Raw genomic sequence first — 12,049 nt, forward strand, 5'->3', positions numbered from 1 at the left:
TAGATATACCATAAACATATATATGCACTTACTTTTTAATTTGTCGCCAGAGAACAACTCGCTGATGTCGTTGCCGGTCTCTGACACAGCTATTTCCTTACCATCATATCTACATATTAACCTACGAAAGAAGGAAATGTATATAATAAGGATATTATTGATATAATGAAAATATTGATATTAATTATGGTGTTGACAAAGATATTAACAAAAATGATATTAATAAAAAAAAATATATGAATCTTAATAATAGTCATCACCACCTGTAACCGCAGTGATAACGTCAGACAAATGTTACCATTGTACAGGTTTGTAGGATTGCAGACTGTTAATAATAATAATAATAATAATAATAATAACAATTATTATTACTTATTATTATTATTATTATTATTATTTAATATTATAGTCTCTCACCCTCTCCCTGATTACAGTATCCCCTTACTAACAAGCCAAGTGTTGGATTGAAATAAGGATAATAATACAAAAACGAACTCAGGAAGATTTGTCTCGAAATCCAATGTAGAAGGTATAATGATTGAATCGAATCTAAACATAATTTTGCTGTACGCCGACAGAGCACACTCAAGTCTACTTGTATGATTACTTTACACCTGATAACATGCATATCAAACAATAACGCTCGGAATTATCTATACCAGAGGACAAGGGCCGATCCCGCTGCTGAGGTTAATCATAGGGCGTGACCACCAACCGTCATAATACAGGGAGGTTGACAACCTACCCCTTCAAATCATCATAGACTTAATTACAAAATATGTCGGATGATTAATAAATCTAAATGTGTATATTTTTATTTATGTAGGCCTATGTTAAATAGACTATATGCCCGATTAGTATAAAATTCTATCGAAGTACTAAATACAGCAGTAACATTTAATGCCGGTGTACGTAGGAGAATGCACTTGTTTTGTAAGTACAGTAGGCCTATACAATCAATGTACACACTAATCGCCTATCGCGCCTGCCTAGTTTCTGATACAAGAAGTACATAAATAAACGTTACTTACCAAGTCGTCTCGTCTGTGTCAGATCTGACTTTTTCATATGCTTCAACAACATTATCTTTATCTTGCAAAACCATTTTAATAATAATATAAAAGTCTGTGAAAACTTCACTTTCACGAGAAACCGGCGTTTTTAACACGGAACAACGACTAAATGATGTCCAAAAACGACTGAAGCGAATCCACGTGAACTTTGTCCTTTCAAAATTTGGTATCGGCTCCTCCTATCTTAACCGCTAAAACCTTGTGCCTTACGTCACGCGTTTCACACGTGATTATATGAATATGCAAGCAGGCACCATCAGCAATAACCATATTTAGATGTATATGACCCACAGACGACTTCCGGTTGTGGATGCCACGATTGTAACGATTTGCAAGGTGAGGCTTACCTGTAGAGTAGGCGGACATGTGTTTGCCACTCGTTCACAATACACAATAACCACATATCACGAATGAGATTGCTTCATCCGGAAAGGGGAGGGGACTTGTACCCTCTGCTTTTTCGACTAAGATCCCCACCAGTGGTGTTTTTGAAATGGGGGAGTTAGAAAATCGGGGTTTTTTTCGAAAATTTATTATTATTATTATTATTATTATTATTATTATTATTATTATTATTATTATTATTATTATTAATAATAATAATAATAATAGACCTAATAATAATAATAATAATAATAATAATAATTATTATTATTATTATTATTATTATTATTATTATTATTAATAATAATAATAGACCTAATAATAATAATAATAATAATAATAATAATAATAATAATATCTATATAAGAAAATAATCAACCTCTATGTTACGTTTAATGTATAAATTAAATAAATATATTTGACTTCAATTTCTCTTCAAATCCACATTTATTACATCATTTTCATCAACCATATAATTTTCCTGATTTTGCTCCTGTTATATATTTACTAATTATCAAAAACAAACAGAAGTAGGTCTACTTAGGCCTACTGTAATATTTACAATAATGATTGTTGCTATTATTTATTATTGTTATAAATGACATTCATTGGATACTTTAGGAAATAGTTTAATTTGTTGAATACAATTACTGAAGCACCGGGATTCAAGGACAGAAACCATTAATTTGGAAATGCGGAAAAACAATTTATACCGACGCGGATCAACGTGAATCCTTACCAAATCTGCTTAATCGTTTATTCATGTATGAATATCAAACTAAAATATCACGAAGGACATGTAAGCGTATACAATAACGTGAGTATAATAATAATAATATTAATAATAATAATAATAATAAATAGGCCTACTAATAATAATAATATAAATAATAATAATAATAATAATATTACGCTTATTACCAGTAATAATAATAATAATACATATTAATGATTATGATGATAATCAATGCCATTGGTAATTGGTACAGTGGCTGAATAGTAGCAAATGATTTTATAAACATATCAGGCCTTAAAAACACTCTCTCAAGGCGAGCATTGTGGTATCTTAGCAACAATATCTAAGACACGGTGCTAAGCAACAGAAAGGTCTGAGTAGCTTATTATATCTCTATGGTAGCAACAAGAAAATTGTGCGGACTTGTGTTTCCTGGATGGAAACAATGTTAGCGCGTGCGCGCGTACGTACGTTCGAAAGTTGTTATCTATAGAATTTCCATAACAACTTTAATAAATGAAGCACAGTCAACAGGCAGCAGTAAGGTCTACATAATCAATAAAACTTATATTTTTGGGTTAAAAAATAATCAGTATGTGTGACAGTGATTCAGCAGCAATTGTTATTGACAATGGGAGTGGGATGATTAAAGCAGGTTTTGCTGGTGACGATACCCCTAGATCAGTTTTCCCGGCAGTCGTAGGTCGGCCTCGACATCGCAGCGTTATGATCGGAGTAGGTACCAAAGATGCGTACGTAGGCGATGAAGCTCAAAGTAAAAGGGGCATGCTTACGATGAAGGTAAGAATGGATATGGTTTTGTTTTTTTGGTTTTTTTTTTTGTTTTTTTTTTTTTTTCATTTTACATAGACTTAGGGCCTAATAAAATATTGTGTTAGGAATTATCTATTTCATAGCTTTCTTGAGTTTGATATTATTATTGTTATTATTATTATTATTATTATTATTATTTCTATTTAAAAATTAAAGTATTTTATTTCACATTTGTTCAACCAATCAATCAATCATCAATTTCAAATACATAATTATATTTATGCGTACATAATTTTTTTTCTAATGCTATTATGATGTCTACACTTACTGACTGGACTAAAACTCAATGATAATAAATGTACACATTTATACTGAAAATTGTAATACAGTATATAATAATGTAACATACTGTAAAATGTACCAAGTTAAAAGTTGAAAAGAAAGGTAAGTAATGGAATAAGGACAAGAAAAGAAATATTTTATAATCAATTAAGCAGATCAAAGAATATTAAAATTACTGTATTTTAAAAATTATTCAAACTTAAAATAAATCAAGTTGATAATATTTATATTAATATTCTTTTTTTTTTATTAGGTGAAATTTTAAATAATTTTAAAATCCCACTCCATATGTTGTAAAGCGCATAGAGGTAGTTCACATCGCGCTACATAAGTTCACAACTATTATTTAATTATTATAAATATTATTATTATTATTATTATTATTATTATTATTATTAATTATTATTATTATTATAAATATTATTATTATTATTATTATTATTACTATTACTATTATTATTATTATTACTATTATCATCATCATTATCATTATCGTTATTATTATTATAATTATTATTATTATTATTATTATTATTATTATTATTATTATTATTACTGTTGTTGTTGTTTTTTCTGTTATTGTTTTTGTTGTTGTTGTTGTTTGTTGTTGTTGCTGTTGTTTGCTGTTGTTGTTGTTATTAACGATGATTTATCAACATTCCCAAGTATCCGCTCGAGCATGGGATCGTGACAAACTGGGATGACATGGAGCGTGTATGGAAACACGTATTTGACAATGAACTACGAGTTGCACCTGAGGAGCATTCGGTGTTACTGACTGAAGCACCTTTAAATCCAAAAGCGAATCGTGAAAAAATGACGCAGGTAAGGGAACAATGTAAAAGTTGTCTATATTAATATGTTAAATATCGCAAACATGTTCAGTAGAACTTTTAAAGATAGTTGATTGTATCTGTGATTGTATTAAATACCGTTTGTATTAACAATTTTGATAGTACAGTATTTATAATTTATTTTCACCATTTTAATTGAGCTTTCTGATCGTTTTTGATACTGTTTTGTACTATTTTACTTCTCCCTCGGAAGTTTTTAACAAAATGAAATGAATGAAATATTTGAACTGGCTACTTATAGGGCCCGCATTAAATAAATGGGAACTTTTTTTTAATAATGGATGTTTTAATAATAACATTTATCTTTTTTTACATTTGGTTTGGTTAAATAGAGCTATAGCATCGAAAAATGTCTAAGGAAATAATGACATAAAGCATATGCCTTTTTTACATGCAGATAATGTTCGAAACATTTAACACGCCGAATATGTATGTGGGAATCCAGGCAGTTTTGGCTTTGTACGCGTCTGGGCGAACGACTGGAATCGTGCTTGACTCGGGCGACGGTGTTTCACATACGGTACCCATCTACGAGGGCTACGCCTTACCCCACGCAATCATGAGACTAGACCTTGCTGGCAGGGACCTCACTGAATACATGATGAAGCTCTTGACAGAGAGAGGGTATTCCTTTACAACAACAGGTGAATACATGCTAATTATACTTTAAAACCCCGCCCCCATCCCACTCTACCACTTACCTTAATCAAGCCTAGGCAAATTTCATCTTCGTTTGGCCAAATTCCATAATATTTGGCCGTCGTATTGATAAGTACTGCGTTCAGAATTATTGGATCTTCATTAAAATGTGTTTTTGTTTCCTGTTAGCAGCAATTAATTCGATTTTATATAATAGGTTTTCCCACAAAAGACAACAATTGTTATATAATCTCTTATCCATTGATATACTAGTGACGTACTTTAATGAACGCCTATAACTTCTTTTAATTTTGTGTAGCTGAGAGGGAGATAGTGAAGGATATTAAAGAAAAGCTTTGCTACGTTGCACGGGATTTTGATTCCGAGATGAATGTTTCCGTTAGCAGTATTGAAAAAACGTACGAATTGCCTGACGGACAAGTGATAACTGTCGGTAACGAACGGTTCAGGTGTCCGGAAGCATTCTTTGAACCGTCATTACTCGGTAGGTTAAGGGTTGGTTGAACAATTCATACAGGTGCAATGTAGACGTGTTGTGGTAATTTTTTTTTTTATATTTAAATCTTCCGACAATGAACAAAAACAAAGAAGTTGGTAGGGGCTGCCGAGGATGGGCAAAAATATAAAACTGGCATCCGAAGATGTGCCCATCCAAAACCTCCACCAACCCAAAATATAGATACAATTTCAAAGAACAATAATAAAATACAAGCAAAAAAAGACCGACCAATAAAATATTTCATAAAATAAAACACAAAAATCAACATTATCAAAATATAAAACATCGAAGCACCCCGAGAAACAACACCCATGGATGTATTTGTATTCGTATTCGCGACGAGAATGACACTAAGCCGAGTTGAAACTCTCCAATAAATGACTCTTGGGTCTCTTAGTGAAACTCAAGAGACTCGTTTATGAGACTATTTCTTGTCTCAATCCCCAGTTTTGAGAATGCTTTAGGATAACGAATAATTGCACTATACTTAAAGGCATCCGTACGGGCCCTTGCATGTTTAAATGTAAGCACATCCCGGTGCCTCTGATTAACATAAAGTCCGATCTAACTGACAATAGGTGTTTCGATATAAAAGAAATACTCTCATGTTGTCGCTTACCCTCAACTGACATTAATCCCAGAGACAAAATTCTATCCTTATAGGATTGCTTCAAATACCTTTTGTCTTAGTATCATTCTCGTCGCTCGCCTTTGCACAGCCTCAAGCTGTTCAATGTACTTCACCAAACCGGGCAGCAATACAGCAAAATTGGAAAACGAGCGCATTATACAAATGCAGGGACACTTTCGATGGAGCATCGCCGGAGAGATAGTCGAATAAGACCACAAATTCGATTACACTTAGCTACTGTCTCATGAACTTCCATATCCCATGACAGATTTTTTTGAATAGTACAGCCCAACAATTTGTGAAAATCAACACATTCTAAAATTGAATTACCAATTTAACATAAAATGGTTTTGCACACTGCCTTTTCCATGTTAACCTCATAACTTTACATTTGTTGGGGTTGAGTTTCAATCGGTTTTTTTCGGCCCATGACCCTATAGATTGTAAGTCAACCTGAAGTGCAAGATCAGTGACCCCACCCTTCTGTATGTAAACACATCATCAGCACACGCAAGTAAGTTTGGCTATAATGTGAACTTAAGCCTGAATGGCGCAGTGGCACCAATGGGAGGGCCGAATGGTGCCAAGGGTCAGGTTCACAATTTGTCAGGATGAAAATTGAGACACTGCGTCGTTTCGACCGTCGGCCGACGACTCCATCTCCGTTTATCTGTGTAAGAGCTTGACGACGCTACGCCGTCTGCTGATTGTTGATGGCAGTCTGAGCTGACCGTCATCATTGAAAACTACCTGTTGCGCGCGACTCGACCGCAGTGTGCATTCTCTGGGCCGGGGAACCGCGTCGGCCGACGACCTCAGTGCACAATGTAGTGTACCCGGCTTAAAATCGAAGACTAAATACACTTCAAATCCCCAACTATCGTCGGTGACTTCCGAGAGCTTCTTCGGGTGGACGCCTCTTCCTTGTACGTGACAATTGCCCTCCCCCAACTATCTCCTACCTGGTTGGAGATCGTCAAGATAAATAATCTATTTCGATACCAATGAAACAGCACCAGACATAGGTGGTTCAGCTTCGTTTTGTTGTCATTTTTCTTGTTTAGGGTTAGAAGCAGTCGGGCTTCACCAAACGGCCTACAACTCTATCATGAAGTGCGACATCGATATCCGTAAAGACCTCTACGCTAACACATGTCAATCTGGAGGAAGCTCGATGTTTGAAGGATTTCCAGAACGAATGGAGAAAGAGCTCACGAAACTGGCACCAAGCACGATGAAAGTAAAGATCATCGCCCCACCTGAGCGCAAGTTTTCCGTCTGGATCGGCGGATCTATCTTGTCGTCACTGTCGTCATTTGATACAATGTGGATCACGAAAGGTGAATACGATGAAACGGGTCCCAGTGTTGTGCACAGAAAATGCTTCTAAAAATGTTAATACAGTGTCTTATGAATATGTAAATTCTCTTTGGAAAAGATAACCTTGAAAGCAACAATATTTTTCCTTAAAGTTTACATAAATTATGACTGCAAATTCTCTTTATAATAAGCTACTGTATAAACATAAATATAATAAAATGCTCTCTTGTATACTGATTTGCTTTATTATTGTCTTTATAATTATCATTGTACTTCGACTAATGCTAGCTCAGAACTATTCGTTAAGCCGGGTAATCACTGCGCGCCCGACAGTCGTAGACCACGCGACGAACGAAACGCGACGAAGCGCGCGCAACGGATCGTTTTTAATGACGATCCGTTCAGACTGCCACCACCAATCAGTAAACGGCGTCACGGCGAAACTAATTCCTCCATGGTACGACCGTCGTACGACGCAGTGAGTGCCCAGCTTTACGCCACTTAGGGTGTGCCCGGCTTTCGTTCAATAATATCAGAGAGGTTTATTTTATTATAATAATTTAGAATGAAATAGAAATATATTTCGCATGAGAGACGTGCCACGCGGTTTGGTTTGTCTACTGTAGTAAAACAGTACGGGTTAGGCCTACGGGTCGACTCTAAAAGCGCCGGTTTAGGAGAGCATCTATCACATCGCAGGAGCGCACCTGTGTGATGACAGATGGGAGTTTTCAATGGTTTTCTAAGCTGACACCTTACGATGACGTTTTGTTTGGTTGGTCGAAAGAATAGTAACAAACGTGGGCGTCTAATTGAAATGATTAAGTTGCCGCTCAACATTTGTTTGGCGGCCTTGGTATGTTCATCCTTCTGTCAATGGGTTCAATGGGTACATAACTACCCATTGAAACGAGGACAAAATCCTTAGGCCTATTATTGTATCACGTAAAACGCCTCCAGGACCCTATACAGTGTTGTCTCGATCGGCCCCCATTTTCGGTCCCCCTTTCCCCTCCCCACCCCACTTTTCGGACATCCTGGATCCGCTCCTGATATCTCTTAATATCTAATATAGACCTAATAACAAACAACTTTCAAAACGTCATACTTAAGAAGTTAAGTTACTATATATTATACTATATGCTCGACTTCCATATTCTTGCCTGCATAATTTCTTTCTGCATGTTCACTGGTGAATCCCAGTTTAGCTGAGTATCAGCTGCAAAGGGACTATCAAGACTAAAGAATCATTGATTGTGACAAACCTTAACATCTAATGGTTGTAAAGATTTAAAGATAAATTTCTCTAATATCTGAGTGCTGGGTTCAATTCCTGTGACCTGGACTCACACGACTCACAGACTACAAACAACTCCACTCCAACACGGTGGCGTGTATTTCAATACTTGGAGTATGTATTATACTTTCTTATCTGAGATTAATCAGTGGACCTTTCGGTTTCCACTCCATAAGCTTCATAATAAAGAGACTTTAAAAGCATCATAAAAAAATGTTTAAATAAAACCAACAGTGAGTCAAAATATTAGGCCTAGGGCTGTTGAAGTGGACTCAAAAAGCAGTTTATCACGCGTGCGTGTCCAAAATTAGTGTGGTGCATTAGTTACTGTGTGGTGTTATTTGTGTGGAGTGTGGTGTTATTAGTTATTAGTTATATGGCTGTACCTTTACCAGAACTGGGAACTATAGATAGAATAATTTCAGACATCTTATTTTTAAGCGGTTACATGTATGTTACCATAAAACCTGAAAATTCCTAGTAATACTGTCAACTATAGCTTTAAGTTTTTACATTACTGTCTATGATGCACATAAGTGTATTGTATATCAAAAGAAGAACGTGTGTTATGTTGTTTTTGAATATCTTTGTGATTCTTAAGGGCTTTCCTGCTGCAAGCTTCCGAGCTTTTAAAGCATTGCCCCCATTGTTTTTGCCAAAAAAATGTTCATATTAATTATGAAAATGGAAATGGAAATAGAAGTTCATTGAATCGAATTAAATACTTTTAATGATAGACATTGAAGAAAGGCACGTTTTGACGAACAAGAATACCCTCAAAGTGTGTGTGTTTATTAGGTAGTTCTTTGTAAAGCTCAGCAGACCACACTATCAAATTTTATGTAATAAATTTGCGTTATGATGCCCATATATGGGCATGATGGTGTCATATTACACCCACATAATGGGCATATAATATTTTTGTCCAATCAAATTTGAGAGCATGGACTAAATTTAAAGAGTAAAATTATTCTCAGCAGTAATCAGACAATTTTGGTGGTATGTCACTATTCATAAGAATGACAAGTTTATTGGTTGACATCCAGGTAATACCAGTACCACAAGAGGAAACCGCTTATTACCACAGGTAACTATTGGGCCTGACGACTCGACAGGGGTTATGTGGTTTTATGTCTCCGACATTTCCGATTAAGATTGAGTAGGTAGTTATAGGAAGTTATTATTTGTAAAATTATATTTAGGTAAAAGGTATTGTGCCAACAAAGGAGCCCTACTCTACCATTTATCAGAGCCATAGATAGAAAGAGTTGCGACATTGAGAATTTAGAAGCCATGCTGTGTCCAACGCGATCCGCGTTCTAATTAATTCGAATTCTAAAGATAAATTCTAATCACGCTTTTGATATTAAATAGTTATTAATTAAGTAATAACATCATAAACGCAATTAAACATGTGAAAATATTATGTAATATACCTAACTCATATACTTTGTATGTGTTCATCGGGAAGATTTGGACACAAAAATGGACGGTGTGTACCACGTGACTTTCGCAAACCGAGGAGCGGAATGTCGCAACTCTTCAAACAGTATATGGCTCTGCCATTTATATTGTTATAAACGAGTAACGGGGGTCAAGTTGTTGAGATATTTTAGATTTTTAAGTCCGATTGAACAGGTAATAAACGGGTCTTTTCAGAGAAACCCCCTCCATTTTGGAGCACATGCCTTAGGTGAAAAGGTATTCAAAAATTCCCTTGTTGAATTTTTCATCATTTCTTCCTCAGTTAATGTACTGAACACCTCGCATTTCCATTCCTTCTGCGAATTTACCTTAGCTCTCAGAAAATAGTAATGAATACAACCAATTAGTAGTCCAGAACTGCTTAACTGGACCTAAAATGCACCCAAAATTTCCCAATAGTGCCTCGACAGTCATTTCCCCTTCCCCGGACATTGTTTATCTCAGATCTTTCTGAATGGAGATGGGACTGCTATTTTCGCTGAGTATTTAAACTACCATAACGTACTCAATATTTATTATATTTTTAGCTGGTTATAAACATATTTATAGATAGAACATTCGTTAGTGGAGAAAATTATACAAGACAAATACCATCCAGCATGTTCCTGAATTGGGCCTATTTGCCTATATAATGAACCAATAGGGCACCTACTTAACGCAAGAACCATGAAGTTATTTCGAGTCGGTCGAATTGGCGAGTCATTTATGTGGCTGATACTCTATGACAATCAATATTACATAGGCCAAAGTTGGAACCACGTTTATCATCGTTTGAGACTTAAATTGAGGAATCTTCGACAATAATACAAATAATTTCATGAAACAGATAACACATACGAAATGGTACTAATAATGATTGTTTATTTCATCAAATATTCAACGGTCCATGTTCATAACTTTAATATACATTGAGGTAACATTCTGAGCTACCTATACACGGACGATATGAATTAGACTTATAAAGGAAGTCTGACGTAATTTCAAATATCCTTGGCCTAAAATTAATACCAGACAATGCCTTTTACTTCAACTACAGTCAGTTGGCTTCTAAGTGCAGGCATGTGCAAGAGAACTACAGTACACTTATAAGGCATGCGCAGTAGTAATAAGAACCATCTACAGATTATTATACACATTTTAAGAACTAGTGCCAGGATAATTACGTAAGAATGTTCCTCCCAGCCATAACTTATCATTATATAGCCCTAAAAACCATATCTTCGTGTATCAACTTATATTTTGGTTAGGTTCTCATAATTGGTACATAGTATAAACCCTTGATAGAGTAAAAAAAAAAAAAAAGCTATAATTCCCATGGAATCACATGACCATTCTGTTCGTAAACAATGGGAATACAGATTAATTAATGAACCTTCCCAATAGGCAAGAGAACAGGAAGCCATAGACAACGGGAATTCAGGTTAAGCGCCCAAGTGTTTACTGTGGCCTTCAACCTCTGATGAGCACAGAACCGCCGTCCACACATCTTCCCATACTGTTGCGTAAAGTGCCTACGGTTGCTGGTCCCACAACACAAGGGAAAGCAAACACCAAAGTTTGTGAGACAACGCATTTGTTTGTGAGACACGCGCATATTCCTGGCCATGCCCTGACTGACACTACTGAAAGGTCCATTAGCCTACATGGCATAAGAACCTGACTTAAGAGTTGAAGAATAACATAGAAATAGTAATAATAAATACATTTTGCGACTTCTATACCAACTAGTACTACGTAAACAAATAGCATGCTCTCATAAATAATTTACAGAGGGCGCTCTAAATTATGGTTTTCTTGTATAAAATACTTTATTTAGATTGATTTTTTTTTTTATTACATTTGCTTTGTAATATTTGGCAAATATACTTTCAGAGATTTGATCTAAAGCAACAACATGGATATTATCTTTTTTAAAGAATCATTTTTGTATTCAATTAATCTACAAATGCCTGCAGTAACAACATATAACCTGTACATAAAAAAATTCCAGAAAA

The 12,049-nt window shown here is 35.1% G+C and overlaps 2 protein-coding genes across 5 annotated transcripts in view; one reads left to right on the forward strand and one right to left on the reverse strand.

Moving 5' to 3' along the window:
• Positions 1-1,224, reverse strand: part of LOC117121628 (coactosin-like protein) — a 7,143-nt gene extending 5,919 nt beyond the window's left edge. Inside the window, exons 1-2 of the mRNA XM_033266868.1 lie at positions 1,032-1,224; positions 33-121 (exon numbers count right to left, since the gene is read on the reverse strand). Coding sequence (XP_033122759.1) covers positions 33-121; positions 1,032-1,105 — 163 coding nt within the window. The 5' untranslated portion in view covers positions 1,106-1,224. The remainder of the gene's footprint in view (positions 1-32; positions 122-1,031) is intronic.
• A 71-nt stretch (positions 1,225-1,295) lies between these two features.
• LOC117121627 (actin-85C-like) lies at positions 1,296-7,491 on the forward strand. 4 transcript variants are annotated; one of them, XM_033266865.1, is made up of 5 exons: positions 1,296-1,409; positions 3,976-4,134; positions 4,561-4,807; positions 5,122-5,307; positions 7,018-7,491. In XM_033266865.1, exons 1-5 carry the CDS (start codon positions 1,350-1,352, stop codon positions 7,341-7,343), a joined length of 978 nt encoding a protein of 325 aa, XP_033122756.1. In that variant the 5' UTR covers positions 1,296-1,349; the 3' UTR covers positions 7,344-7,491. The 4 variants fall into 4 exon arrangements, with proteins under 4 accessions (XP_033122756.1, XP_033122757.1, XP_033122755.1 ...); XM_033266866.1 differs by lacking the exon at positions 1,296-1,409 and adding an exon at positions 2,148-2,274; XM_033266864.1 differs by lacking the exon at positions 1,296-1,409 and adding an exon at positions 2,422-2,994.
• Positions 7,492-12,049: the final 4,558 nt, after the last annotated feature.

This window comes from Anneissia japonica, unplaced genomic scaffold, assembly GCF_011630105.1.
Source record: "Anneissia japonica isolate Jap-2015-1 unplaced genomic scaffold, ASM1163010v1 scaffold287709_len1912824_cov184, whole genome shotgun sequence".
In the NCBI taxonomy this organism is placed as follows: Eukaryota; Metazoa; Echinodermata; class Crinoidea; order Comatulida; family Comatulidae; genus Anneissia; species Anneissia japonica.